General features: G+C 49.8%; 1 protein-coding gene across 2 annotated transcripts in view; it reads right to left on the bottom strand.

The window, feature by feature from the left end:
* The window catches only part of LOC126463103 (protein HID1), a 100,807-nt gene extending 75,377 nt beyond the window's left edge, over positions 1–25,430 (bottom strand). For both annotated transcript variants that reach the window (XM_050096126.1, XM_050096127.1), the window contains exons 1-3: positions 25,271–25,430; positions 24,811–25,024; positions 6,989–7,146 (exon numbers count right to left, since the gene is read on the bottom strand). In XM_050096126.1, the coding sequence (XP_049952083.1) occupies positions 6,989–7,146; positions 24,811–25,024; positions 25,271–25,336 (438 nt within the window). In that variant the 5' untranslated portion in view covers positions 25,337–25,430. The remainder of the gene's footprint in view (positions 1–6,988; positions 7,147–24,810; positions 25,025–25,270) is intronic.
* Between the last annotated feature and the right edge of the window lie 1,541 nt (positions 25,431–26,971).

Raw genomic sequence — 26,971 nt, 5'->3', positions numbered from 1 at the left:
TTCCCCACGGATCTATCAGCTGCTATCTCAGTTAGCCCCTCTGCGGGAACCTGCCTCTCTGTCCTTCCAAGAAATGTGTGAATTATTGTCTAACTATTACCAAAAAACACCCACGTCATTGCCGCCCGCGTGGCGTTCTACCGGTGTCGTAAACAGCCCCATCAATCTTACCGGGCTTGGGCGGCGGAACTACACGGTCTGAGTAGGAAATGTCAGTTTGTCACGGACACTCATCATGAGTCTTATGCTGATTCAATGGTTCAGGACGCTATTCTACGGCTTGCTCCTGATAGAGAAGTTCGGCAACATGCCTTACAACTGCCAAACCAGTCGTTGTCGGAAGTTCTCAGCATCGCTCAATCTTTTGAAGTGTCTCACGCTGCTGGTGCGCAAATAGACGCGTGGTGTGATGTGGGCACTGTACAGACCACTTTCGACGCGGACAATTTGCCTGTTTCACAGGGGAACGACGATATGGCGGCGGTTCACTCGCGTCAACAATGTCGCGTTGGGCCACCACGCTCGCAGTGAAAATGGCAACCACAGAAGCAGGTTCGTTCCGCACTTCCTTCTTGTCCACGTTGTTTCGTACAGCACGACAGGGCCGCGTGTCCAAAACGTTGAGCCACGTGTAATTCATGTAGGAAAAAAGGCCACATTGCTTCTGTGTGTCAGTCCCCTAAAGTTCCTGTCCACGAGGACGAGGCATCCGACATGGATGTTAACTGTGTGCTTTCTCAAACAAATAAGTTGTTTGTTACTGTTCGTGTTCTGGATAAAGACATTTGCATGCAAGTGGACACTGGCTCTGCAGTAACTCTCATTAATTCTCGCACGTATTTGGAGTTGGGCTCCCCTCCCTTGTCTCCAGTTACGCGAAATCTGCGAACTTATAATAAGCAGAAAATTCCTATCGTTGGCCAGTTTGATGCTTCCACTGCCTACAAGTCTGTTGTTAGGCCCCTCACGTTTTATGTGGTGGATCATGCGGGCACGGAAAACCTGTTCGGTTATGATGCTTTCCAGTTGTTCGGGTTCTCCATTGATGATGATGTGCACCTCATATCTGAGGATATTTCGTATCAACAGCTGGATGGATTGTGTTCTGAATTCTCGTCCGTGTTCTCTGCTGGTCTGGGTCGGGCCAAGGATTTTGAAGCCCACATTACTCTTAAACCCACAGCTCGCCCTAAGTTTTTCCGGGCACGCCCTATTCCGATGGCGTTGCGTGCACCTGTCAAGGCTGAGATAGACAGGTTAACAGCTTCAGGGATTCTCCTTCCTGTTACCTCCAGCGAATGGGCATCGCCAATCGTGGTGGTTTCTAAACCAAACGGGAGTCTGCGATTGTGTGGTGATTTTAAAGCCACTGTCAATGCTCAGAGCCTCATTGACACTTATCCTCTTCCCCGTCCTGTGGAGTTATTTACCAAGCTCGCTGGGGGCCAGTTCTTTTCCAAACTTGACTTATTGGAGGCGTACCATCAGTTGCCGTTGGATGCGTCTTCCAAGGAATTTCTCGTCATCAACACTCCTTGTGGGTTGTATCAGTACCAGCGGTTACCATTTGGCGTCGCTAGCGCGCCGGCCATTTTTCAGCGGTTTTTGGAACAGCTCACGGCCTCCGTTCCCGGCTGCATCAACTACCTGGATGACATTGTTGTCACGGGGGCCTCCGCTGAGGAGCACCTTCGCAATTTGCGTTCACTGTTTCGGGTTCTGCATTCGGCTGGGTTGAAGTGCAATCTGGACAAGTCACAGTTCTTCCAACCCTCCATTGTTTATCTTGGTTTCCACTTGTCCCGTGAGGGTATACGTCCTCTACGACAGCACGTTGCGGCCATTACCGCTCTACCCCGGCCGTCCACGGTCAAAGAACTTCAGGCGTTTCTAGGCAAGATTGCTTATTATCACAAATTCATTCCCTCCGTGGTGGCGGTGGCTCATCCTCTGCATCAGCTGTTACGCAAAAACGTTCCTTTCTGTTGGTCCGACGAGTGTGAGCAGGCTTTTGTCTGCCTGAAGGCTCATTTGCAGTCGGCGCCTTGTTTTGCCACATTCCGTCCGGGTCAGCACTTGGTTCTGGCAACTGACGCGTCACAGTATGGCCTAGGGGCTGTTCTTGCCCATCGGTATGAGGATGGGTCGGAACGACCCATCGCCTACGCTTCCAAGACCCTCAACGATGCCCAACGGCGTTACTCTCAAATCAAAAAGGAGGCGCTCGCTATCATTTATGCTCTAAAAAAGTTCAGCGTTTTTTTGTATGGTTCTAAGTTTCACCTCATCACCGACCACAAACCGCTGGTCTCTCTGTTCAGCCCCTTGGCGTCTCTTCCAGATAAGGCAGCTCACCGCTTGCAACGTTGGGCCTTATACTTGTCTCGTTTTCACTATGAAATTCACTATCGCCCCACGGCCCAGCACGCCAACGCTGACGCGTTGTCACGTTTGCCGATGGGCCCCAAACCGGTTTTCGATCGAGATGAACTCCTCTGTTTCCACATTGATGAGGAAGAACGTCGTGCGGTCGAGGGTTTTCCACTTACAGGTTCGCAGGTTGCGTCGGCTACTGCGCGGGACCCGGTCCTGCGTCAGGTGATCGGTTTTGTTCAACGGGGTTGGCCGGACAGGACCAAGGCCCGGGCATCAGAGCCCCTTCGCAACTACCATGCCTTGCGCCTTCGTCTGTCTGTTCGTGAGGGTGTTGTTCTTCTGGCCACGGATGGCGCATCTCCACGGGTCGTGGTGCCAGCCTCTCTTCGCAAAGATGTTCTCAAACTATTGCATGAAGGCCATTGGGGGATTTCTCGGACTAAGTCCCTGGCCCGCAGGCACGTTTATTGGCCCGGTATTGATTCGGACATCGCCCACATGGTCGCTGCGTGTGGTCAGTGTGCTCAACAACTGGCTGCACCTCGTACTATGCCCTCTCTGTGGCCTGATCCGGCGCAGCCGTGGGAACGGGTGCACGCTGACTTTGCCGGCCCCTTCCTCGGCACTTATTGGCTACTGTTGATTGACGCCTTCTCGAAGTTTCCGTTTGTTGTTTGATGTCCGTCGCCCACCACTGCGGCGACGACGCTGGCTTTGTCCAAAATCTTTGTGCTAGAAGGTCTTCCATCCACGATTGTCACGGACAATGGCCCTCAGTTCTCTTCGCAGGCCTTCCGTGATTTTTGTACTGGACAAGGGATTCATCATGTTACAGCATCGCCCTTCCATCCGCAATCGAATGGGGAGGTCGAGCGCCTTGTCCGCACTTTCAAAAGCCAGATGAAAAAATTCCTTAGTGATTTTTCCACAGATGACGCTCTGTTGCAATTTCTGAGTTCTTATCGCTTCACGCCTCTGGGTGATTGCAGCCCTGCTGAACTCTTGCATGAGCGCCAACCGCGCACTCTACTGCACCTGCTTTACCCTGTCACGCCTTGTACTGTGTCCCCTAGTGCGGGAAAATACCCGGTGCGTGCCGACGTGTGGGCACGAGGGTATGGATCTCGCCCTAAATGGATTCCAGGGGTGGTCCAGGCTCTTTGCGGCCGCCGGCTTTGTGAAATACGTACGGACGACGGCATGGTTGTTTGTCATTACGACCAGATGCGCCCACGAGTGGTGGCCACGCCGGTGCCACCGCCCCTTCTTTCGTCTCCACCAGCCCGAGAAGCCAGTCCTGTCGCTGCTGCCGATCTTCCAGGCGTGTTGCTGCAGCCGACGTCACTACCGCTTCCGAGTACGCCTGAACCGGCCCCAGTCGCGACGCCGCCTTCTCCGGGACCCATCTCGCTGGAGCACACCCCCAGGTCCACGACACCTATGGATGCTGCTCCGGAGTTTTCACCCATCATCTCGTCCAGGAGGCGCGTTCCACGCGCAAGCTTCCGTCCTGGCCATTTTCGACCGTACTCCCGTGTTTCTCCGCGGGATCTTCTCGGGGCCTCCCAAGAGGCCATGGATGTCTCCGCACTGTCCGTGTCTCCGAGGAAGTGAGTGTTTTTTTTTTTTCAAGGGGGGAAAAGTGTTGTGACATTGCCACAAGATTTAAAAGTGCCGCTACGTCAGTATGTGAACACGGCGATAGAGGCGCTCCGCAGCCCAGCCGAGCGCGAGAGCGCCACCTGGCTATGAACGGCGCCGGCCGCATGTCACGTCACGGCACGGCAGTCTAATGACAGATACGGAGTTAATAGCATGTAACCCGCTATTGTTCCTGCTTTTGTGTATCCACGCAAATTATTAGTGATTAAAGGTTATAACAGTTTTTCAAACCTCCACTTTAAAATTTCTCTTGCAAACAAGAATTATTTGCTTTCTATAAATACATCGAGCAACTTGCAAGCAAAGCAAACAGAAATCTTTCAGATGATTATTTCATATAAAGTTTCAGTCTTAAACTTGTTCAGATGATTCTAATACGATGGTCTGTGTTGTGATTAATTATTAATCTATTCCTGGTTATCAGTAACATCTGCATCTATGGTTGAGCTCATTAAAAATTCATGGCAAATGACTGGAAAGAATCTTTTTTAATCAAGTAAGGCCAGTAAAGAGAGAAATAGTAGTTGTGTATAGTTCCTAATATCAGAATACACTACCAATGTCCTGGATCACATTGCAAATCTTTTGAAATTGTCAGTGCATGGTCATTAGCTGCTGTTGTACTTGCTCTATTCGTGAAACACAGACAAAAAAAAATCTGACATCTTTTCAATGATTTGCAGGAAAAATAAGTTACAGGTTGCACTTGGATTTCACATTTATCATTTGTATCATGAATATAAATAATTCTGTTCTCTAAATGCATTCATTGTACTCAATGTATGTAATGATAGGATAATATCAATGTCAGGTAACACAGATCTTTTAGAGCACATACAGCCTAATGTTGGCACAATATGTAAAGTCAAAACTTTATATCTGTGGCAAAACCATTTCAATTCATCAAGGATGATATAATAAAGGTAAACAACCACATGAAGGAAAAAATACTACATTTTCCATGGATTCAATACACCAATACAAAGCATGCAAAGTTATTATTAAAAGTTATAAATGAACAAACTGTCTACATCTACATGGATACTCTGTAAATCACATTTAAGTGCCTGGCAGAGGGTTCATTGAATCACCTTCACAATTCTCTATTATTCCAATCTCGTATAGCGCGCAGAAAGAAGGAACACCTATATCTTTCCGTATGAGCTCTTATTTCCCTTATTTTATCGTGGTGATCATTCCTCCCTATGTAGGTTGTAGGTCGGTGTCAACAAAATATTTTCACATTCAGAGGAGAAAGTTGGTGATTGGAATTTCGTGAGAAGATTCTGTCACAACGAAAAACGCCTTTCTTTTAACTATTTCCAGCCCATATCCTGTATCATTTCTGTGACACTCTCTCCCATATTCTGCGATAATACAAAACATGCTGCCCTTTTTTGAACTTTTTCAATGTACTCCGTCAGTCGTATCTGGTAAGGATCCCACACTGCACAGCAGTAATCTAAAAGAGGACGGACAAGTGTAGTGTAAGCAGTCTCCTTGGTAGGTCTGCTGCATTTTCTAAGTGTCCTGCCAATAAAACACAGTCTTTGGTTAGCCTTCCCCACAACATTTTCTGTGTGTTCCTTCCAATTTAAGTTGTTTGTAATTGTAATACCTAGGTATTTAGTTGAATTTACGGCTTTTATCTGACAGACATATGTACTGTTTATCCAAAGGAGTCTCATTAGACTAAATTTATAATGTTATACTTTAGGCTAACTGGATTGAAAAAGAACAAACAAATCAACTCATTACTTTACTTTTGCTCATTCTTGTTAGTTGATGCAGACATGTAGAAGTGACAATAGCCCCACATCCACTTCAATCTATTGTTGCCAATTTTAGCATAGCATAACTATTAAGAGCAGTGACAATCTGACATCATCTATGTTTCACACAGTTTTTAGCCCCTGTTAATCACTTATTCCAACTGGAGCATATCTATAAATAACTATTATATGACTCATCAATAGATCTGAGTACAAGACAGTAGTGTAAACAACTACATATAGTATTTATTGTTTCTTTTCCTTTCTCAAGCAGATAGTAGAGGCATTGATCAGTTGACAGGCACATAAAAAAGGCTCAAATTGTTATTAGGCTTCAGACAACTACTTTCTGCAGAGCTAACAAATAAGGCACAAAAACGCACAGCTACATTGTATTGGCATTGCAGCCTGGCAAAAGTGAGCGGTTATTTCTGGTGGAATGGGTGAGAGGAGCAAGGACGCAGGGAGCAGCAAAGATGGTGGGGAGATGGAAGGGAGAGACAGCAAGGTCAAGGTTAAGGACACTGTACCAACGAGCCCACTCTGTCACAGGCAAGGGAAACTGCATACAGACACAGTGAAGTAAAGGAATGGGTTGAAACAATAGGGAAGAAGACAGAACAGAGAACGAGGGAGACTGCAAAGTGATAATTTAGATTAATTGAGAGAAGTGGGAGGCATGGGAACAGGGATGGAGGTGAGTGTAGAATACAAGCTATCAGAGACTGAGAACAGGAGAACTGGAAGTAGAAGGATGTATTGTACAAAAAATTTCCATCTATGTAGTTCAGAGAAACTGGTATAGAGGGGCAGGGCACTGTCTGACCAACATTGTTCAAGGCTGCAGTTTGACAGCAGCAATTCATTTACTTTTTATTTGCTTGTTGTCATGTCCATATAAAGATTCTTGGTACATGATGTGATTGGTTTTACAGGTGGCCCTGCTTCTGACAGGATATAATATGCCTGTGATGGAATTAAGAGTAGGATGACTCGGGTGGGTGCCTACAATTGGTGTTGAATACAAGTATTTGACCTAGGTAGGAAGAAGCTGGGATGCTGAAAATATATACTACTGCTGTATTTCTTTTTGTGCTAATGCATATTATTTTAAGTTTTTAAATGTTTATCATGATAAGACATTATTCCCTACACCAAGAGATGCTAAATTTACTTACACAGATCGCACTTATTAAGGACTGTGCCAGTGGCATAGCCTGGTCTTCTTCTTCCCCTTGAGCCTGCCCAGGCAAACTAGACCAAAAGAATCCACGCCAGTCAGGGTCTTCAAATATATAAGGCAGTACACGTGTCAGAAGACGGACACAATTGAGAACTGTAATCAAAATTTAATATAACATTTGTGTGATTATTTTCATAACATTTTAAGATAACATTTATGAACTGAAAGGGATATACATCACATTTATGCAGGATGCTCAGAAACAGTCTAAAAAGCTTGTAATGGTGTTGCAGGATACGTTGTGCTGAGAAATAACTGTTAAGAAAAAAAATCAATATGTTGTGTTGTTTCCGAGTTAATTAGCATTGAAGTTAGCCAGTCGGGCCATTGGGCATGCCAATTTTAGATGGCCTGCCAGAGAGAATGTTGCCAAACATGTTCTTGATTTGATTTCCAAAAACTAAATAACAGTGTGATAAAAAAATTGGACATGGGTCGGTAGTAAGAACCAAACCCAAACCAAAGGCTGAGCAGTCTCGTGCGCTATCATGTACGCTATGCAGGCAACTGACACTAATTGCATCTGGTGGGCCACTTTGTGTGTGCAATGTGCCTGATTGGCTAAGTTCAATGCTAATTAACTTTGAAATGCTTCAACCTATTGAATTTTTTTCCTAATAATTATTTGTCAGCCCAACTTACCCTGCAACACACAAGCTTTTCAGACTGTTTCTGATCACCCTGTAAAATATATAAATCTGAAATAAGTGGCAATACGGAAGCAAAAAATAAAAACTATCAATAAGGGCATAGTAACACAATGACAACTGTGGCAGAGATAACAAACATCATTATAAGACAAGTTTCAAAATTATGCTGAAAAAAAAGTAAACAAAGACAAAAGTAACATCCAAACATATGTTACAAAAAATGAATGGGAGAAGACAGACAGTTTTCCAAAAAGTCAAACAATGTAGTAAAGCATGGCAGATGCTTTTCAGACATTTAATGCCATTCATGTTAAGGAAATGATACAAGACAATAAGCTCCACATATCATTAGTTTTGTATTACAACATGTTTTCTTAAGATAATTTTATTTTAAATTTCAATGTCCTGAAATACAAAACACCACTGAATTCTAGAGCTTTGAGGATAATTATCATCATAGTTATGGAATAAATATTCACTCCACAAAAAGTGTCACCTTTAGATCTATTTTTTTCCTCTCTTTTGTTTAACGAAGGACTATGCACATCCGACAATGCTGAAAACTGATTTTTCTTTTATTCTGGTCTCACACGTATAGTAACTCATTTTATTAAGCTGCATCACTTTAGTGATCATGTCAGTTGTGAAATTTGACACATTTTCATAAATGGAACAGGAACAATGGAGAAATTTTTAGGTTAACTTGGCAACATTTCCAAACCAGTTGCTGCCATGTAAGTTCTGACCAATCCCTACTTGAGAAAATTATTCTTAAGCATTATCTTCTTCAAAAGCTAAAATTCTGATCCAAAAACAACTCCTCCTGAAATCTGCAGTAACAAAGATATACATTCACTGTGATCAGACACTTGCTTAGGTGGTCAAAATCAACAGAAGGAATAAATCACTGTCTTGCTGAAAGAAATAGTCTAGCATTCAGCAAAAGTTGTTGGGAAAAATATCTAAATCAGTATCATTGGATAAGGACATTAACTTACCTATTCCACAGAGCCCTCAGTTTTGAAACTTGAGGCTCTTCAGCCAACTGACAGACCTAATGCAAGGGGGAGCTGCCCTAAATATAACTGGCAGGGAGTGGGAGTGAAATGTAGGTTAATGTGCAGAGCAGCCCCCCCCCCCCCCCCCCAAATCCATCTCCTTATGGACCACAACTACTTCCTACTAAGGCCATCTTCTGCATGTTTCCCAAATGTCAGAGCAGGGCCATCTGCAAAATGAGTCAAGTAACATACCAGTTCTGTTGTAACTTCTGCAAAGCATTTTATGCTGGCATATTCCCAGCTAGCTGCCTACCAAAACGAATTGCCACCACCAAATTGTGACCAAGACCCAAGTTGACCACCCTCTGGCAGAATACGCTGCTGAGCACAACATGCTTTGTTTCAATGCCTGCTTCACTACCTGTGCCACCTGGATTCTTCTGCCCTACACTAGTTTCTACAAATTATGTATGTGAGCGTTGTCATTGCAACACATATTCGACCGTATAATCATCCTGGCCACAATCTCCACCAGCCCTTGTCTCATCACTCCGACACCTGCACACTCACACTATTAGCCACAGTCTCTCTGTTATATCCCCCATTCACAATTCGCTCCTCCACATCACTATGCACTATGTGCAGCACACAGCTCCCTCTACAAGTGGTTAAAAGTGTCCGACGAGTGCCAGTGATACATACTATTCAATGCACCTGCACCCTCTTCCCACCACATGTCAGCCATCTTCCCCCAAACCACTCTCATGCTTCTCATCTCCTTTTTCTCTCCTCGCCCACTTCATCCGACACAGTCCCTCATCCCAATCAAGTTACGGTTCTGGCACAATGTAGCTGTATGTGTGTGTACTCTATAAGTGGCAGGGATAAGCAAAAATAAAACAAAGTGCCAGGGAAAAAAGAAAGTGCAACCAAAAAGGAAAGAAATAGTGGTGATGATTATGTAAATCCAACAATGAAAGATAATCATCTTACTTGCTGTGTGGATAAAGTACATATGGTAAAGTTTAAAACTACCAACTACCTTTTACATCATTACATGAAAATACAAAAATAATAGGTTACACAAACTTTTCGTAATTCAAATGAATAAGACATGCAGAATACATTTGTAATTGGTTTACTTTCACTCAAAGGGTGCACTCATGATTATAAATGTGACCAAAGCGATTCTTCAGCAAGAAGGTGTAGTGTTCTTAAGTATAATGTAAAATTACAAGGTACTGAATACAAAAGAGTCTGAATGAAAGATTTTTGTGACATTGCCAGAATTTTGTTAAACTTACCAAGTGTAAAACATCATCTAACATGGAGAGGGAGCAGCGAGAGAGGGAGCAGAGGGAGAGGGAGCAGAGGGAGAGGGGGCAGAGAGAGAGAGAGGGGGCAGAGAGAGAGAGAGGGGGGGAGCAGAGAGAGAGAGAGAGGGAGGGAGCAGAGAGAGAGAGAGAGAGAGAGGGAGGGAGCAGAGAGAGAGAGAGGGAGGGAGCAGAGAGAGAGAGAGGGAGGGAGCAGAGAGAGAGAGAGGGAGGGAGCAGAGAGAGAGAGAGGGAGGGAGCAGAGAGAGAGAGAGAGGGAGGGAGCAGAGAGAGAGAGAGAGGGAGGGAGCAGAGAGAGAGAGAGAGGGAGGGAGCAGAGAGAGAGAGAGAGGGAGGGAGCAGAGAGAGAGAGAGGGAGGGAGCAGAGAGAGAGAGAGGGAGGGAGCAGAGAGAGAGAGAGGGAGGGAGCAGAGAGAGAGAGGGAGGGAGCAGAGGGAGAGGGAGGGAGCAGAGGGAGAGGGAGGGAGCAGAGAGAGAGGGAGGGAGCAGAGAGAGAGGGAGGGAGCAGAGAGAGAGGGAGGGAGCAGAGAGAGAGGGAGGGAGCAGAGAGAGAGGGAGGGAGCAGAGAGAGAGGGAGGGAGCAGAGAGAGAGGGAGGGAGCAGAGAGAGAGGGAGGGAGCAGAGAGATAGGGAGCAGAGAGATAGGGAGCAGAGAGATAGGGAGCAGAGAGACGGAGGCGGGAGGGGGCGGCGGGAGAGAGAGACGGGGGGGTGTCGGGGGCAGCGGGAGGGAGAGACGGGGGGTTTCGGGGGCGGCGGGGAAGGAGAGACGGCGGGGAGGGGTGTCGGGGGCGGCGGGAGAGATCGAGGGGGGGGTGTCGGGGGCGGTGGGAGAGATCGAGGGGGGGTGTCGAGGGCGGCGGGAGAGATCGAGGGGGGGTGTCGGGGGCGGCGGGAGAGATCGAGGGGGGAGTCGGGGGCGGCAGGAGAGATCGAGGGGGGGTGTCGTGGTCGAGGGTGTTCGGGGGCGGCAGGAGAGATCGAGGGTGCGTGTGTGTGTGTGTGTGTGTGTGTGTGTGTGTGTGTGTGTGTGTGTGTGTGTCGGGGGCGGCGGGAGAGATCGAGGGTGTGTGTGTGTGTGTGTGTGTGTGTGTGTGTGTCGGGGGCGGCGGGAGAGATCGAGGGGGGGTGTCGGGGGCGGCGGGAGAGATCGAGGGGTGGTCGAGGGGGCGTGTCAGGGGCGGCGGGAGAGATCGAGGGGAGGTCGATGGGGGTGTCGGGGGCGGCGGGAGAGATCGACGGGGGTGTCGGGGGCGGCGGGAGAGATCGGGGGGGTGTCGGGGGCGGCGGGACAGATCGAGGGGGTGTAAGGGGCGGCGGGAGAGATCGAGGGGGGTGTCGGGGGCGGCGGGAGAGATCGATGGGGGTGTCGGGGGCGGCGGGAGAGATCGATGGGGGTGTCGGGGGCGGCGGGTGAGAGAGAGGGGGGGTGTCGGGGGCGGTGGGTGAGTGAGAGGGGGGTAGGGGGGGTAGGGGGCGGTGGGTGAGAGAGAGGGGGGGTAGGGGGGGTAGGGGGCGGTGGGTGAGAGAGAGGGGGGGTAGGGGGCGGCGGGAGAGAGAGGGGGGGGTAGGGGGCGGCGGGAGAGAGAGGGGGGGGTAGGGGGCGGCGGGAGAGAGAGAGGGGGGGATAGGGGGCGGCGGGAGAGAGAGAGAGGGGGGTAGGGGGCGGCGGGAGAGAGAGAGAGGAGGGGTAGGGGGCGGCGGGAGAGAGAGAGGGGGGTGATCAGGGGGCGGCGGGAGAGATCGAGGGGGGGTGTCGAGGGCGGCGGGAGAGATCGAGGGGGGGTGTCGGGGGCGGCGGGAGAGATCGAGGGGGGAGTCGGGGGCGGCAGGAGAGATCGAGGGGGGGTGTCGTGGTCGAGGGTGTTCGGGGGCGGCAGGAGAGATCGAGGGTGCGTGTGTGTGTGTGTGTGTGTGTGTGTGTCGGGGGCGGCGGGAGAGATCGAGGGTGTGTGTGTGTGTGTGTGTGTGTGTGTGTGTGTGTGTGTGTGTGTGTGTGTGTCGGGGGCGGCGGGAGAGATCGAGGGGGGGTGTCGGGGGCGGCGGGAGAGATCGAGGGGTGGTCGAGGGGGCGTGTCAGGGGCGGCGGGAGAGATCGAGGGGAGGTCGATGGGGGTGTCGGGGGCGGCGGGAGAGATCGACGGGGGTGTCGGGGGCGGCGGGAGAGATCGGGGGGGTGTCGGGGGCGGCGGGACAGATCGAGGGGGTGTAAGGGGCGGCGGGAGAGATCGAGGGGGGTGTCGGGGGCGGCGGGAGAGATCGATGGGGGTGTCGGGGGCGGCGGGAGAGATCGATGGGGGTGTCGGGGGCGGCGGGTGAGAGAGAGGGGGGTGTCGGGGGCGGTGGGTGAGTGAGAGGGGGGTAGGGGGGGTAGGGGGCGGTGGGTGAGAGAGAGGGGGGGTAGGGGGGGTAGGGGGCGGTGGGTGAGAGAGAGGGGGGGGTAGGGGGCGGCGGGAGAGAGAGGGGGGGTAGGGGGCGGCGGGAGAGAGAGGGGGGGGGTAGGGGGCGGCGGGAGAGAGAGAGGGGGGGATAGGGGGCGGCGGGGAGAGAGAGAGAGGGGGGGTAGGGGGCGGCGGGAGAGAGAGAGAGGAGGGGTAGGGGGCGGCGGGAGAGAGAGAGGGGGGTGATCAGGGGCGGCGGGAGAGATCGAGGGGGGGTGTCGAGGGCGGCGGGAGAGATCGAGGGGGGGTGTCGGGGGCGGCGGGAGAGATCGAGGGGGGAGTCGGGGGCGGCAGGAGAGATCGAGGGGGGGTGTCGTGGTCGAGGGTGTTCGGGGGCGGCAGGAGAGATCGAGGGTGCGTGTGTGTGTGTGTGTGTGTGTGTGTGTGTGTGTGTGTGTGTGTGTGTGTGTGTGTGTGTGTCGGGGGCGGCGGGAGAGATCGAGGGTGTGTGTGTGTGTGTGTGTGTGTGTGTGTGTGTGTGTGTGTGTGTGTGTCGGGGGCGGCGGGAGAGATCGAGGGGGGGTGTCGGGGGCGGCGGGAGAGATCGAGGGGTGGTCGAGGGGGCGTGTCAGGGGCGGCGGGAGAGATCGAGGGGAGGTCGATGGGGGTGTCGGGGGCGGCGGGAGAGATCGACGGGGGTGTCGGGGGCGGCGGGAGAGATCGGGGGGGTGTCGGGGGCGGCGGGACAGATCGAGGGGGTGTAAGGGGCGGCGGGAGAGATCGAGGGGGGTGTCGGGGGCGGCGGGAGAGATCGATGGGGGTGTCGGGGGCGGCGGGAGAGATCGATGGGGGTGTCGGGGGCGGCGGGTGAGAGAGAGGGGGGGTGTCGGGGGCGGTGGGTGAGTGAGAGGGGGGTAGGGGGGGGTAGGGGGCGGTGGGTGAGACAGAGGGGGGGTAGGGGGGGTAGGGGGCGGTGGGTGAGAGAGAGGGGGGGTAGGGGGCGGCGGGAGAGAGAGGGGGGGTAGGGGGCGGCGGGAGAGAGAGAGAGGGGGATAGGGGGCGGCGGGAGAGAGAGAGAGGGGGGGTAGGGGGCGGCGGGAGCGATCGAGGGGGGTGTCGGGGGGCGGCGGGAGAGAGAGAGGGGGGTGGTTAGGGGGCGGCGGCAGAGAGGGGGGTGGTTACGGGGCGGCGGGAGAGAGAAGGGGGTGGTTAGGGGGCGGCGGGAGAGAGAGGGGGTGGTTAGGGGGCGGTGGGAGAGAGAGGGGGCGTTGGGGGCGGCGGGAGTGAAAGGGGAAGTTAGGGGGCGGTGGGAGAGACAGAGGGGGGGTAGGGGGCGGCGGGAGAGAGAGAGGGGTGTAGCGGGCGGCGGGAGAGAGAGAGGGGGGGTAGGGGGCGGCGGGAGAGGGGGTAGGGGGCGGCGGGAGAGAGTGGGGGTAGGGGGCGGCGGGAGAGAGTGGGGGTAGGGGGCGGCAGGAGAGGGTGTAGGGGGCGGCGGGAGAGATCGAGGGGGGATGTCGGGGGCGGCGTGAGAGATCGAGAGGGGTGTCGGGGGCGGCGTGACAGATCGAGGGGGGTGTCGGGGGCTGCGGGAGAGATCGAGGGGGGGGGTGTCGGGGGCGGCGGGAGAGATCGAGGGGGGGGTGACGGGGGCGGCAAGAGAGATCGACGGGGGGGGGTGTCGGGGGCGGCGGGAGAGTTCGAGGGGGGGGAGGGGGCGGCGGGAGAGATCGAGGGTGTGTGTGTGTGTGTCGGGGGCGGCGGGAGAGATCGAGGGTGTGTGTGTGTGTCGGGGGCGGCGGGAGAGATCGAGGGGGTGTGTGTGTGTCGGGGGCGGCGGGAGAGATCGAGGGGGGGTGTCGGGGGCGGCGGGAGAGATCGAGGGGGGCGGGGGTGTCGGGGACGGCGGGAGAGATCGAGGGTGTGTGTGTGTGCGTGTCGGGGGCGGCGGGAGAGATCGAGGGTGGGGGCGGGGGTGTCGGGGACGGCGGGAGAGATCGAGGGGGGCGGGGGTGTCGGGGGCGGCGGGAGCGATCGAGGGGGGCGGGGGTGTCGGGGGCGGCGGGAGCGATCGAGGGGGGTGTCGGGGGCGGCGGGAGCGATCGAGGGCGGTGTCGGGGGCGGCGGGAGAGATCGAGGGGGGTGTCGGGGGCGGCGGGAGAGATCGAGGGGGGTGTCGGGGGCGGCGGGAGAGATCGAGGGGGGTGTCGGGGGCGGCGGGAGAGATCGAGGGGGGTGTCGGGGGCGGCGGGAGAGATCGATGGGGATGTCGGGGGCGGCGGGAGAGATCGATGGGGGTGTCGGGGGCGGCGGGAGAGATCGATGGGGGTGTCGGGGGCGGCGGGTGAGAGAGAGGGGGGAGGGTAGGGGGCGGCGGGAGAGAGAGAGGGGGGGGTAGGGGGCGGCGGGAGAGAGAGAGGGGGGGGGTAGGGGGCGGCGGGAGAGAGAGAGGGGGTGGTTAGGGGGCGGCGGGAGAGAGAGGGGGGTGGTTAGGGGGCGGCGGGAGAGAGAGGGGGGTGGTTACGGGGCGGCGGGAGAGAGAGGGGGGTGGTTACGGGGCGGCGGGAGAGAGAGGGGGGTGGTTACGGGGCGGCGGGAGAGAGAGGGTGGTGGTTACGGGGTGGCGGGAGAGAGACGGGGTGGTTAGGTGGCGGCGGGAGAGAGAGGGGGGTGGTTAGGGGGCGGCGGGAGAGAGAGGGGGGCGTAGGGGGCGGCGGGAGTGAAAAGGGGGGTTAGGGGGCGGCGGGAGAGGCAGAAGGGGGTAGGGGGCGGTAGGAGAGACAGAGGGGGGGTAGGGGGCGGTAGGAGAGACAGAGGGGGGGTAGGGGGCGGTAGGAGAGACAGAGGGGGGTAGGGGGCGGTGGGAGAGAGAGAGGGGTGTAGCGGGCGGCGGGAGAGAGAGAGGGGGGGTAGGGGGCGGCGGGAGTGGGGGTAGGGGGCGGCGGGAGAGGGTGTAGGGGGCGGCGGGAGAGGGTGTAGGGGGCGGCGGGAGAGAGTGGGGGTAGGGGGCGGCGGGAGAGAGTGGGGGTAGGGGGCGGCGGGAGAGGGTGGGGGTAGGGGGCGGCGGGAGAGGGTGGGGGTAGGGGGCGGCGGGAGAGGGTGTAGGGGGCGGCGGGAGAGAGTGGGGGTAGGGGGCGGCGGTAGAGAGTGGGGGTAGGGGGCGGCGGGAGAGAGAGGGGGGTAGGTGCAGGAGAGAGCGGCAGGGGCGGAAGAGAGAGAGGGGCGGCAGGGGCAGGAGAGAGCGGCAGGGGCAGGAGAGAGCGGCAGGGGCAGGAGAGAGCGGCAGGGGCAGGAGAGAGCGGCAGGGGCAGGAGAGAGCGGCAGGGGCAGGAGAGAGCGGCAGGGGCAGGAGAGAGCGGCAGGGGCAGGAGAGAGCGGGTGGGGCAGGAGAGAGCGGCAGGGGCAGGAGAGAGCGGCAGGGGCAGGAGAGAGCGGCAGGGGCAGGAGAGAGCGGCAGGGGCAGGAGAGAGCGGCAGGGGCAGGAGAGATCGGCAGGGGCAGGAGAGAGCGGCAGGGGCAGGAGAGAGCGGCAGGGGCAGCAGAGAGCGGCAGGGGCAGCAGAGAGCGGCAGGGGCAGCAGAGAGCGGCTGGGGCAGGAGAGAGCGGCTGGGGCAGGAGAGAGCGGCTGGGGCAGGAGAGAGCGGCAGGGGCAGGAGAGAGCGGCAGGGGCAGGAGAGAGCGGCAGGGGCAGGAGAGAGCGGCAGGGGCAGGAGAGAGCGGCAGGGGCAGGAGAGAGCGGCAGGGGCAGGAGAGAGCGGCAGGGGCAGGAGAGAGCGGCAGGGGCAGGAGAGAGCGGCAGGGGCAGGAGAGAGCGGCAGGGGCAGGAGAGAGCGGCAGGGGCAGGAGAGAGCGGCAGGGGCAGGAGAGAGCGGCAGGGGCAGGAGAGAGCGGCAGGGGCAGGAGAGAGCGGCAGGGGCAGGAGAGAGCGGCAGGGGCAGGAGAGAGCGGCAGGGGCAGGAGAGAGCGGCAGGGGCAGGAGAGAGCGGCAGGGGCAGGAGAGAGCGGCAGGGGCAGGAGAGAGCGGCAGGGGCAGGAGAGAGCGGCAGGGGCAGGAGAGAGCGGCAGGGGCAGGAGAGAGAGGCAGGGGCAGGAGAGAGCGGCAGGGGCAGGAGAGAGCGGCAGGGGCAGGAGAGAGAGGCAGGGGCAGGAGAGAGAGGCAGGGGCAGGAGAGAGCGGCAGGGGCAGGAGAGAGCGGCAGGGGCAGGAGAGAGCGGCAGGGGCAGGAGAGAGCGGCAGGGGCAGGAGAGAGCGGCAGGGGCAGGAGAGAGCGGCAGGGGCAGGAGAGAGCGGCAGGGGCAGGAGAGAGCGGCAGGGGCAGGAGAGAGCGGCAGGGGCAGGAGAGAGCGGCAGGGGCAGGAGAGAGCGGCAGGGGCAGGAGAGAGCGGCAGGGGCAGGAGAGAGCGGCAGGGGCAGGAGAGAGCGGCAGGGGCAGGAGAGAGCGGCAGGGGCAGGAGAGAGCGGCAGGGGCAGGAGAGAGCGGCAGGGGCAGGAGAGAGCGGCAGGGGCAGGAGAGAGCGGCAGGGGCAGGAGAGAGCGGCAGGGGCAGGAGAGAGCGGCAGGGGCAGGAGAGAGCGGCAGGGGCAGGAGAGAGCGGCAGGGGCAGGAGTGAGGGGCAGGGGCAGGAGTGAGGGGCAGGGGCAGGAGTGAGGGGCAGGGGGCAGGAGTGAGGGGGAGGAGTGAGGGGGAGGGGGAGGAGAGGGAAGGGCAGGGGAGGAGAGGGAAGGGCAGGGGAGGAGAGGGAAGGGCAGGGGAGGAGAGGGAAGGGCAGGGGAGGAGAGGGAAGGGCAGGGGAGGAGAGGGAAGGGCAGGGGAGGAGAGGGAAGGGCAGGGGAGGAGAGGGAAGGGCAGGGGAGGAGAGGGAAGGGCAGGGGAGGAGTGGGAGGGTATCAGGGGGAGGAGGAGTGGTGGAGAGGGAGGGGGAGGGAGAAGAGGGAGGGGGAGGGGAGGAGAGGGAGGGGAGGGGTGGGAGGTGGAGGAGAGGGAGGTGGAGGAGTGGGAGGTGGAGGAGAGGGAGGGGGAGGAGAGGGAGGGGGAGGAGAGGGAGGGGGAGGAGAGGGAGGGGGAGGAGAGTGAGTGCAAGAGCAAGAGAGATATGATCTACCCATTTCAGAATGAGGAATCTGCATTATTAGGGAGGTAAGTATGCAAATAGATACATAACAAAACTTCTGCAATTTTGCTGGAATCTATCAGGGACCACATCCGCAAAGTAGAACTATCATTGTTGTCACAGTGATATTGCCAAGAAGGTATATATAAACAAAGCTGCCAAGAAGGTGTATATAAACAAAATGAAATTCATAGCTGAGATGTACTGAATATATAAAAACGAATGTGACAAGAGATTTTGTCCAACACTACAACAAAATATTCTAAAGCCTTTCATGCAGAATTCAGTATTTCATTTAAAACGCTTGTGTAAGAAACATGCAAAGGAAACAATGAGTGTAACACTTGAGAAAACTAAGAAATATTCCTGGCTTTAAAACTTCATAATGAGGGAAAGCCTAATGCAGTTAAAACCCTACTAAAATGGTTCTCAGTGGGTTACAAATACTGAAGATTTAGATTACTGTCTGGATTTATAGCAAGTACTGACATTGCAAAGTTAGCTACTAAAAAAATCTTTCATCTCATACAGCTTTGTGTCGACAATGTTGGTATTCATGTAACAAATTTCAGAACCCATAAGGTATTCTGAAGTGACATCCTGCTTATACGCCACACTAAGGGTAGCAGAGAATAAAGTGGTTGGTTTTATTTTCAGATTCAGTTGAAGACGTTAGATGTATTTTCCAATTGCTTGTATTTTCTAGCTATTTAAAATTGTGGATGACATGTGGAGTGAAAAATAGTATAGCAATACAACATCTGGCAAAACTGTTTCTAGAACTTTTTTTTTCCTTTCTCAGATTTAGAAGCTTACGGGATAGACCCCTATGACATCAGGTCCTTCAGTTTTCTTCTGTATTCGAACTCTTCTTATCCCAACAAACTGGATTAATGCCTTCGACTCTAGGCTGTATTACTTTTTTAATTTTACCTTGGTTTCACTACAAGTAAAAGGAAAGGTTTATTAAGAGCTCAACAAAACATGAAAATAATTACAAATGCAGCACTGGCTTACTTGAAAAGAATGGAGAACATAAAGCGGCCAAAGTCTGTTCAGGGAAATCATCTCAGTGTTCATCTAAAGTGATTTAAGAAAACAATGGAAAATATACTTATCTAGAAATTTTTAACTCTGCTGCTCCAGAAAGCAAATCAATCTCTTAATCATTAGTACATGTCTTCTTGTGAGTGTCAGAGAATTTAGGTGGATCGCTATTTCTGAAAAATGCTTACATCTGAAAAATGTAGTGGCAATGTCAAATACCTTCTCAGTACATAGTAAACAGAACAGTACATGCAGCTGAAACACATTCCACAAAGATAGATGAAATTCTGCTGAATATAAAACGAGCAAGTCTTCTACAGTAATATAAAGAAACTGAAGTGCATCATCTACATATCAATAACTGAATTACTGTTAGCATCTCTTTTCACAATATTTACTGCAATTATTTCATTGATTTGACTCATTACAGTTTAATAATTGTTTACCTGATGGTTATTAAGTTTTTGTGTTATCGAAGGACTTGGCTTTAAATTTTTTTGAATTTGGAGCCAGCACATATAGTTAAGAAAGCCTTTTTGTGGGAAATATCATGTTTGGATATATTGAATTTACAAAAAATGGAATTTGTCAAGAAGAAAGAATATCAGTTGTTCATTCTTGTTTCCCTAATGATCACAGAACATTGCTCCTCAGTTGAATGATTCTTATCATGGCAGTCCAACTGCAAATATGGAAAATATACTGTAGAAAGATCTTGTGTTTGGGAGAAGTATCCAGATTGCACAGGTTATGAAGCAGCCATTGAAATAAATCATTTTGTACTCAGCAGCGTGTCTGCCACTGTGTGATCAACTCTGTTCATGGCCACATTTTGGAGGTGGCCATTTATACGGGTGGACAAATGCTTGGTGGTCATGCTGAAATAAAATGCTGTGCAGAAGTTACAGAAGAGCTGGTATAAATGAGAGTAACGTATTCACATGTGGAACTGTCTCTGATATGATAGGATATGCCAGTGATGCCACTGGGGTACAATGTGCTTCACAATCAGTGTTATCTGGATACTTCAACCTAACAATTGCTTTCTGAACTTCAAAAAAAACAAGATGTCCTTGGAACACATACTTTGATCTCACAATACTCATGTATCACACACAACTCCCCCTGCCTCCACTGCCCACCTCATTTTACCCTTACCCCCTCCACCAAACCTAGTCCTACATGCCAGTGAAGCTGCTGTGCTTGCAGAACGTAGTCAGCTGGTACAAAAAAACTCAGAGAGAGAGAGAGAGAGAGAGAGAGAGAGAGAGAGAGAGAGAGAGAGAGAGAGACAGAGAGAGAGAGTTAGCAAAATTCTCGTCTTATTTATGTGCCACTTTATGACCTGGCAGCTGTATTATTCAGAGAGCTGTTACCTTTAGTCCATAACAGATTTACATTCAACAAAAAGTTTCTGTTACATGAAGGTACAGATTAGCTTGACCTTAGCTTCACTGTGCCAGAAGATTAGGCCATAGGGGAAGTAATGACAGAAAGTATGCACAGCATGCTAAAAATCTCAACTTGGTATCAACACACTGAGAAATATTTCTAACAAGGGAACCTCCCCATCGCACCCCCCTCAGATTTAGTTATAAGTTGGCACAGTGGATAGGCCTTGAAAAACTGAACACAGATCAATTGAGAAAACAGGAAGAAGTTGTGTGGAACTGTGAAAAAATAACCAAAAATACAAACTGAGTAGTTCATGGGAAGATAGGCAACATCAAGGACACAGGAAACGCAGGAGCGCCGTGGTCTCGTGGTAACGTGAGCAGCTGCGGAACGAATGGTCCTTGGTTCAAATCTTCCATCGAGCGAAAAGCTTAATTTTTTATTTTCAGTTTATGTGACAAACTCTTATGTTTTCATCACTTTTTTGGGAGTGATTATCACATTCACAAGAAAACCTAAATCGGGCAAGGCAGAAGAATCTTTTTACCCATTCGCCAAGTGTACAAGTTAGGTGGGTCGACAACATATTCCTGTCATGTGACGCACATGCCGTCACCAGTGTCGTAAAGAATATATCAGATGTGTTTTCCTGTGGAGGAATCGGTTGACCTATGACCTTGCGATCAAATGTTTTCGGTTCCCATTGGAGAGGCACGTCCTTTCGTCTACTAATCGCACGGTTTTGCGATGCGGTCGCAAAACACAGACACTAAACTTATTACAGTGAACAGAGACGTCAATGAACGAACGGACAGATAATAACTATGCAAAAATAAAGAAAGTAAAATCTTCACACGATGGGAAGACTTGAACCAAGGACCTCTCCTTCTGCAGCTGCTCACGCTACCACGAGACCACGGCGCTTGTGTGCGAACTGTCGCCATGATATTGCCTGTCGCCCATGGGCTACTCAGTTTGTATACTATGCTTATTTTTTCACAGTTCCACACAACTTCTTCCTGTTTTCTCAATTGATCTGTGTTCAGTTTATCAAGGCCTATCCACTGTGCCAACTTATAACTAAATCTGAGGGGGGTGCGATGGGGAGGTTCCCTTGTAAGTGCAATGCAGATAGAACTGAGGTTTTTAGTTAAGTAAACCATGTGCTGGTGGTACCTCAGTTTGTTATCCATCTGGATGTCAAAGAATTTCACAGACAAACATTAATTTAGTGTACACCCATTGATGTCTATTTTTATTTATTTGAAGTTGGATTATAGGTTAAACTGATTACAGAGAATTCTCTTCATGACTAATAATGCTCTACACCACTAGAGCTTTGTTTCAAACTTATGCACTTATGCACACTGCAAACTTACTTCCTTTTTTTCTGGCACAGCAAAGAATTCTCTAGTATCATTTCTCATGCACTTTGATGAAAGCTAGTTCTTCTGCATAAAATGGGACTTCTCTATCTCTCTATCCACTTACATCCAAGCTGGAGAGTAGGATGGGAGGGGGAACTCCCATCTATTTTTGGGGAAGTGGGTGAAATGGAGGGACAAAGCACAATTCCTTACAAAATAAAACACAGGAATATTGAAAAACTGTTTTTTAATCACAGCCCCATATTAGGTACCATAACTACAATGTACTTCACTGAAAGGTTATAGTTTGAGACTTGTATGTAATTATTTTGCTATTGCCATTACTTGTGAATGGGAGAAGCAATGCTATGTGAAGCTTTTAGAGCTCATAGCAATGCAGCATTTTCAGTTGCAAGGAGAATACTTGTGAACAGCAGAGTAGTTCTGATATTTCCTGACTAATGATTCTGGGTATACTTGCTGGGTCAGGAGGAGTGTTCTATATGAGTCATCGGCTTTGGCCAGTGGCATAATGTTAATGGCACATGTCATGTCAAATTTCAGTGCATATATTCATAGTTTTGTTGTTAGTTGGTGAAGCCAACAATTTTGGTACTAAAAAGATCTTATGGTGACAGATTGATCTGGAGCTTAGTTTGAAGTCTAGATTAACTTGGAAGATGACAATTTGGTTGTGAGTTGGTGAAGGGAACAAATCTGATATTAAACTAAACCTGGTTGTGGTGACAGACTGATCTGCAGCTTAACCTCTTTGAAAAACATCAATAATATCATATCATCATACTGTTTATGGGATTTGTCTCATGTTTCCTACATCACTAGTCAAATCCAACACTTGTGTCAAACATACTTCTGTATCCCACTTGCTATTACTCAGTTCTGATTCTCTTCAAACTGATACCAAGTTGAAGGGAAACTCTCAGGTTTCCAGCCATGTGGCAGTGTTAAAATACCACACCACTTTGAAGAGTGTCATTATCTTCTGAGTCTCTTTGAAATGTCACATTATTTTAACACTGCCACCCAGCTGGAAGTCCAAGAGCTTTTCATCAGTAGTACATGCCAGGAGAGTCTACATTCACCTATGATGCCAAGTTGATGTAACTGTGTGTGGTGGTGGTGATGTGATTTCAGATTTTGAAGGCCTCTCCTACCCCCTGCTTACATCCATAGCAGTCTCTACTAATGACTTTCTTGAAAGTCTCTAATAGCTTATACCTAACAAATTCCATATCAAATGTGAGAAATGCTACCTTTGCCAATTTTTTCAAAAAAATTCAATTGCTTTTTGGCAGCATTACTATTAAAATGTATACTATTGGCACAACACAACCATAAAAGCCTGATACAATGGAAATTATATTTATGAAGAAATACTGGACATTGAATTGCTTGCAGTTTACTGTTATTTATTTGAACACTAAAATTCCCACGAATATTTGCACCACCAATGTTCTTAAGATGTGACCAAAGTAAATTATGATTCTGTGCATGGGCTTATGTCAGTTCTAATGCTACAGACAGTGGACACTTTAAGCAAGTTCTTTTTTAAAATTGAGATATTTCTTTTATTTATTTATTCTTACATAGCCCATTCATTACAATGGTACCGAACAGGTCAGATACATACACAAATCGTACATGCATACAGAAAACAAAGTAGGATAGGATTAGGTGAGCATAGGGCAGGACATCAACCATGGCCTAACCAAAGGAAACATTCCAGCATGAACCTTTGCCTTTAGTTCTATTGTTTTGTTAAACTCTGCACTACATCACAGTGTTTGTTTGACAGCTCTGAAATGCTGCTTCAGTTTTTTTTTTAATGTTTGTCATTCACTGTCACTTTCACATTTTTATAATTCTTTATGTGTCTTTCTAGTGAAACTAGTTCACAGTTAAGGTTGCACCATTTACTACAGGTTGATGCCTATCCACTGGTCAGAAGAACACTGACTGACAGCTAGTTTTTAACATGACATACTACCACATCAATAACTCATCAGAGATCAAGCTTAGTGATGCCATCTGTTCTGTCCACCATTTCCATATTGTTCTCCTACTGCTGGTGATAGTTACTACAGTTAGTTGCAAACAACTGGGAATGGTAATCTAAATGTCACACTACTTTTTGTTGTTTCTCTATGCAACATGTTTAACTTATATAACATAATGTTTGAAGCTAGCAAAAAGGGATAACGTTTCCATAATAATACAGCAACATGCATTACAGAAGTTTGTGGAAATTTATACGTGCTCAAGGACTCAAACAGTTGCAGCTGCCAGAGTCACACTGCTCACATGAGTAATGGGAAACTGACAACACAGCCCCCTTCTTCTCTCGACCATATCTGACCTGCCGTCACACTGTTATTGTGATGCATGGCATACTGTGGTGTTAACACAAACCATCAGGTTGGTGAGCGCTCTGTTTTTATGTGAAAGATTCTCTTGATTGTGTCTGTCATTGCAAAAGAAAGCAATCTGATGTGAGCGTTGAGAAACTAAGGCTACAAATCAATTGGGTCCACTGAACTTATTGATGCTAAATGTCAGCTTCTCAGACTACACGCGACATCATCACAATGTTGCATCATACTTACACAGTCAGAGAACACCGACTTTAAAAAAAAATCTGTATTAGATTTTGGAATGTAGGCTGTAGTAACAGGCTAGCCTATAATGTAGTCTGACATCAAGGTTAGGTTGGAAGACGACAGATTGGTTGAGAGTTGGTGACGCAATATCTAACACTTCAGTTAACACAGTTAGCCTGTTACAAGACAAACAGTAGATAATCTATATTCTGTGAAACACAATCAACTGCTTCCAATATAACTGAGAATTGGGTGAACAAACTGGGCAAACTACATAACTGAGCCACCCCATTTAGAGGTCAGAAATATTAGTGTTAACAAAGCCCCACTTTTTGACATACAGAAAAGATAAATGTATCTTTCCTGATAATAAGGTAAAATCAACTGCTTCTCCGCATTTACAAATATGTAAACATTGCTAGCATGATTAGCGTTCCTTTCCAAATTCCTTCCTAATGTTCCTATAACTTATTAATATTCAGTGGTAAACTGAGGATTAAACAGACCTAGCTTTGTCATATATTTTACAAAATTATGACAACAGATTGTTAACATCAATTAAGAAGATAATAGCTGTATATATACACAAAGTAATTGAGTTTTACTGCTAGGCTGATGTAAGGTATTTTTCTTCATTACACACAATTTTTTTTATCCTGCAATCCTAAACTGCAACGAATGTACCACTAGTAATAAGCCTGCCTTTTTGTAGAAAATGTTGAGTACAGAGTATCTCAAAGAAAACATTTAATTTGGGAGGTTCATTTACATTATTTTCATTTTACAGCTCTCATTCACATTTTATTTTCATCAGAATTTTAATATGTTAGGGTAAATAATAGGAGTATTTACTTTACCAGTTTGTTGTTCATGCTGTGTACGACAGCTGTTATCCACGGCTTTAACCAATTTCTCAACCGCTTTATAACATAGTGTCGCCAAATTCGATGGCGCTTCTTCGCGCAAAGCTCGAATTTCTGGTGCAGGAACTAATGTAAACACATCCTGCACGTTTGTCACATTTTCCGACCAAAACTGATCCCAGAAACTGTCATCTCCTGCGTCAATTGGCTGGAAGAAACATCAAATATCAAAACAAACTTTAGTTTTGTCACACGTATGTTAATTTTTCTTTTCATTTTTTTTGAAGAGATAATTACTTCGGAAACATATGTTTCGAAAACACGGCTGATAACTACTTTTATGAAGTGTACATCGTCTTGCCACATATATATATTTACAAACGAACTGTTGTTTCTGACACACAAACTTGCAGACGACGCTCAGACATGTCATTATTGGTAATTTGATCTTTACCTGTGTTTTGGAGGTAAGTTGTACAACAGCTTTGCGAAAATTAAGTTTTGTATCCGTGTTCCCCATACTTGTACTGTGTTCTCGCAATTGTTTACAGTATTTACATCTGACGTATACTTGTGTCAACTTCCTTTCCTTTTTTTTACCCCTACAGTCTTTGTGCGCTCCCCCCACCTACCGAGGATTAAACCAAGGATTATTACTGTTTAACCAGAACACGAGTACCACGGCCGCCTGTAATAGAGGCGGCCGTGCGAGTACATAAGGAAGGTTCCACCTCCTTGGGTTCCAAAACGCTAATGTTACTTGAATGAAGCGTGGCTAAATTCCTGTGCATAGCTTCCTGGCTTTAAATTATTCACTATTGCCTGTATTTTTTCGAACTTGCAATTTCATTACATTAAGAATTCGTACATTCTCTAAAACCTATAAAACATTCCAAGGTCATCAGCATTATTTAAATGATAATTTCCACTATTTCTTCATTGAGGCAGTCTAGTAAGACTGGAGAGGCTTGTAAAAAGTCTGTAGTCCGTTGAAGTTAAGCAAATCTGTAAATTCTTGTAGTTTTCTTCACACAACGTAAATTAAGAAATTTACGAGACTAAGCGGAACGTCAAAGCTTTCCACAATGTGTTTCAAATGGCGGCATTCGCACAGGCCGTCAACGGAAAGGGACGGGACGGATCGCTACGTAAAAGTTAGGCTTCTCGGAATAAAGTTTTGACGTTGACGTTGGTGGGGAATGGTATCGTCGTCTGCTAATATCGGAAGTTGCCCTATTTTTCATGGTGCTCACTTTTGTAACAGAAGTTGATTTTGTGCTTCTGCTTTTCCTTAGTCTTTATTTTATTATTCAGCTTTGTTTTCATAGTACACTGCAAATGTTCCATGGCAACTTGGATTTTTTTCCATTGTGTGTTCTTCCGAAAGCGAAGTCACATATCTGAAAACCGAAAAATTATTTAAGTTTTACAATAACAGAACAGAGTTGGCACCCACACTGTATTTAAATAAGAACATATAGTAAGTTGATGAAGCAGTATCACATTAAGTGAAAAATTGAGCTCTAATGAAGATATCAGCGTGACAAAGGCCACCATCCGAACAAATTACCAAGCGATGTGGTGCACTGGTTAGCACGCTGGACTCTCATTCAGGAGGACAATAGTTCAAACCCATGTCCGGCCAAGGAGATCTAGGTTTTCCGTGGTTTACCTAAACCGCTTCAGGCAAATGCCGGGATGGTTACTTTGAAAGGGCACAGCCGACATCCTTCCCAGTCCTTCCCTAATGCGATGTGGCCAATGACCAATCTGTTTGGTTCCCTCCCCCCAAATCAACCAACCAAACCAATTACGTCTACATGTTCGAGAAAATCAGTCGGAATAGAACCCGAAATATATACTCTCATGTACCATGAACATTAAACATTTATTAACGAATACAGAAAACAGAAGCAAATATTCTGCAAGAGCATGAGACTTGTTATGCACAAGAATAGTGTTAGTCGAGATCTGTCCCTATTTACAAGGAAGTTCTCATAATGTCACAATAAGGCCATGGGTGAGGCATTGTCCAACTTGTGACATGACACGTAAGTGGTGCCTTTAAATAACGATGCCAACTTTGACCATATTGTTGCTTGCTGTGTGGAAACTGGATGTCCTGTGATGCAGAGAACCACAGAATTTACTGAGT

Source organism: Schistocerca serialis, chromosome 1 (assembly GCF_023864345.2).
Source record: "Schistocerca serialis cubense isolate TAMUIC-IGC-003099 chromosome 1, iqSchSeri2.2, whole genome shotgun sequence".
Classification (NCBI taxonomy): Eukaryota; Metazoa; Arthropoda; class Insecta; order Orthoptera; family Acrididae; genus Schistocerca; species Schistocerca serialis.
The sequence above is the reverse complement of the archived record's forward strand: the minus strand, read 5'-3'. Positions and strand labels throughout refer to the sequence as shown.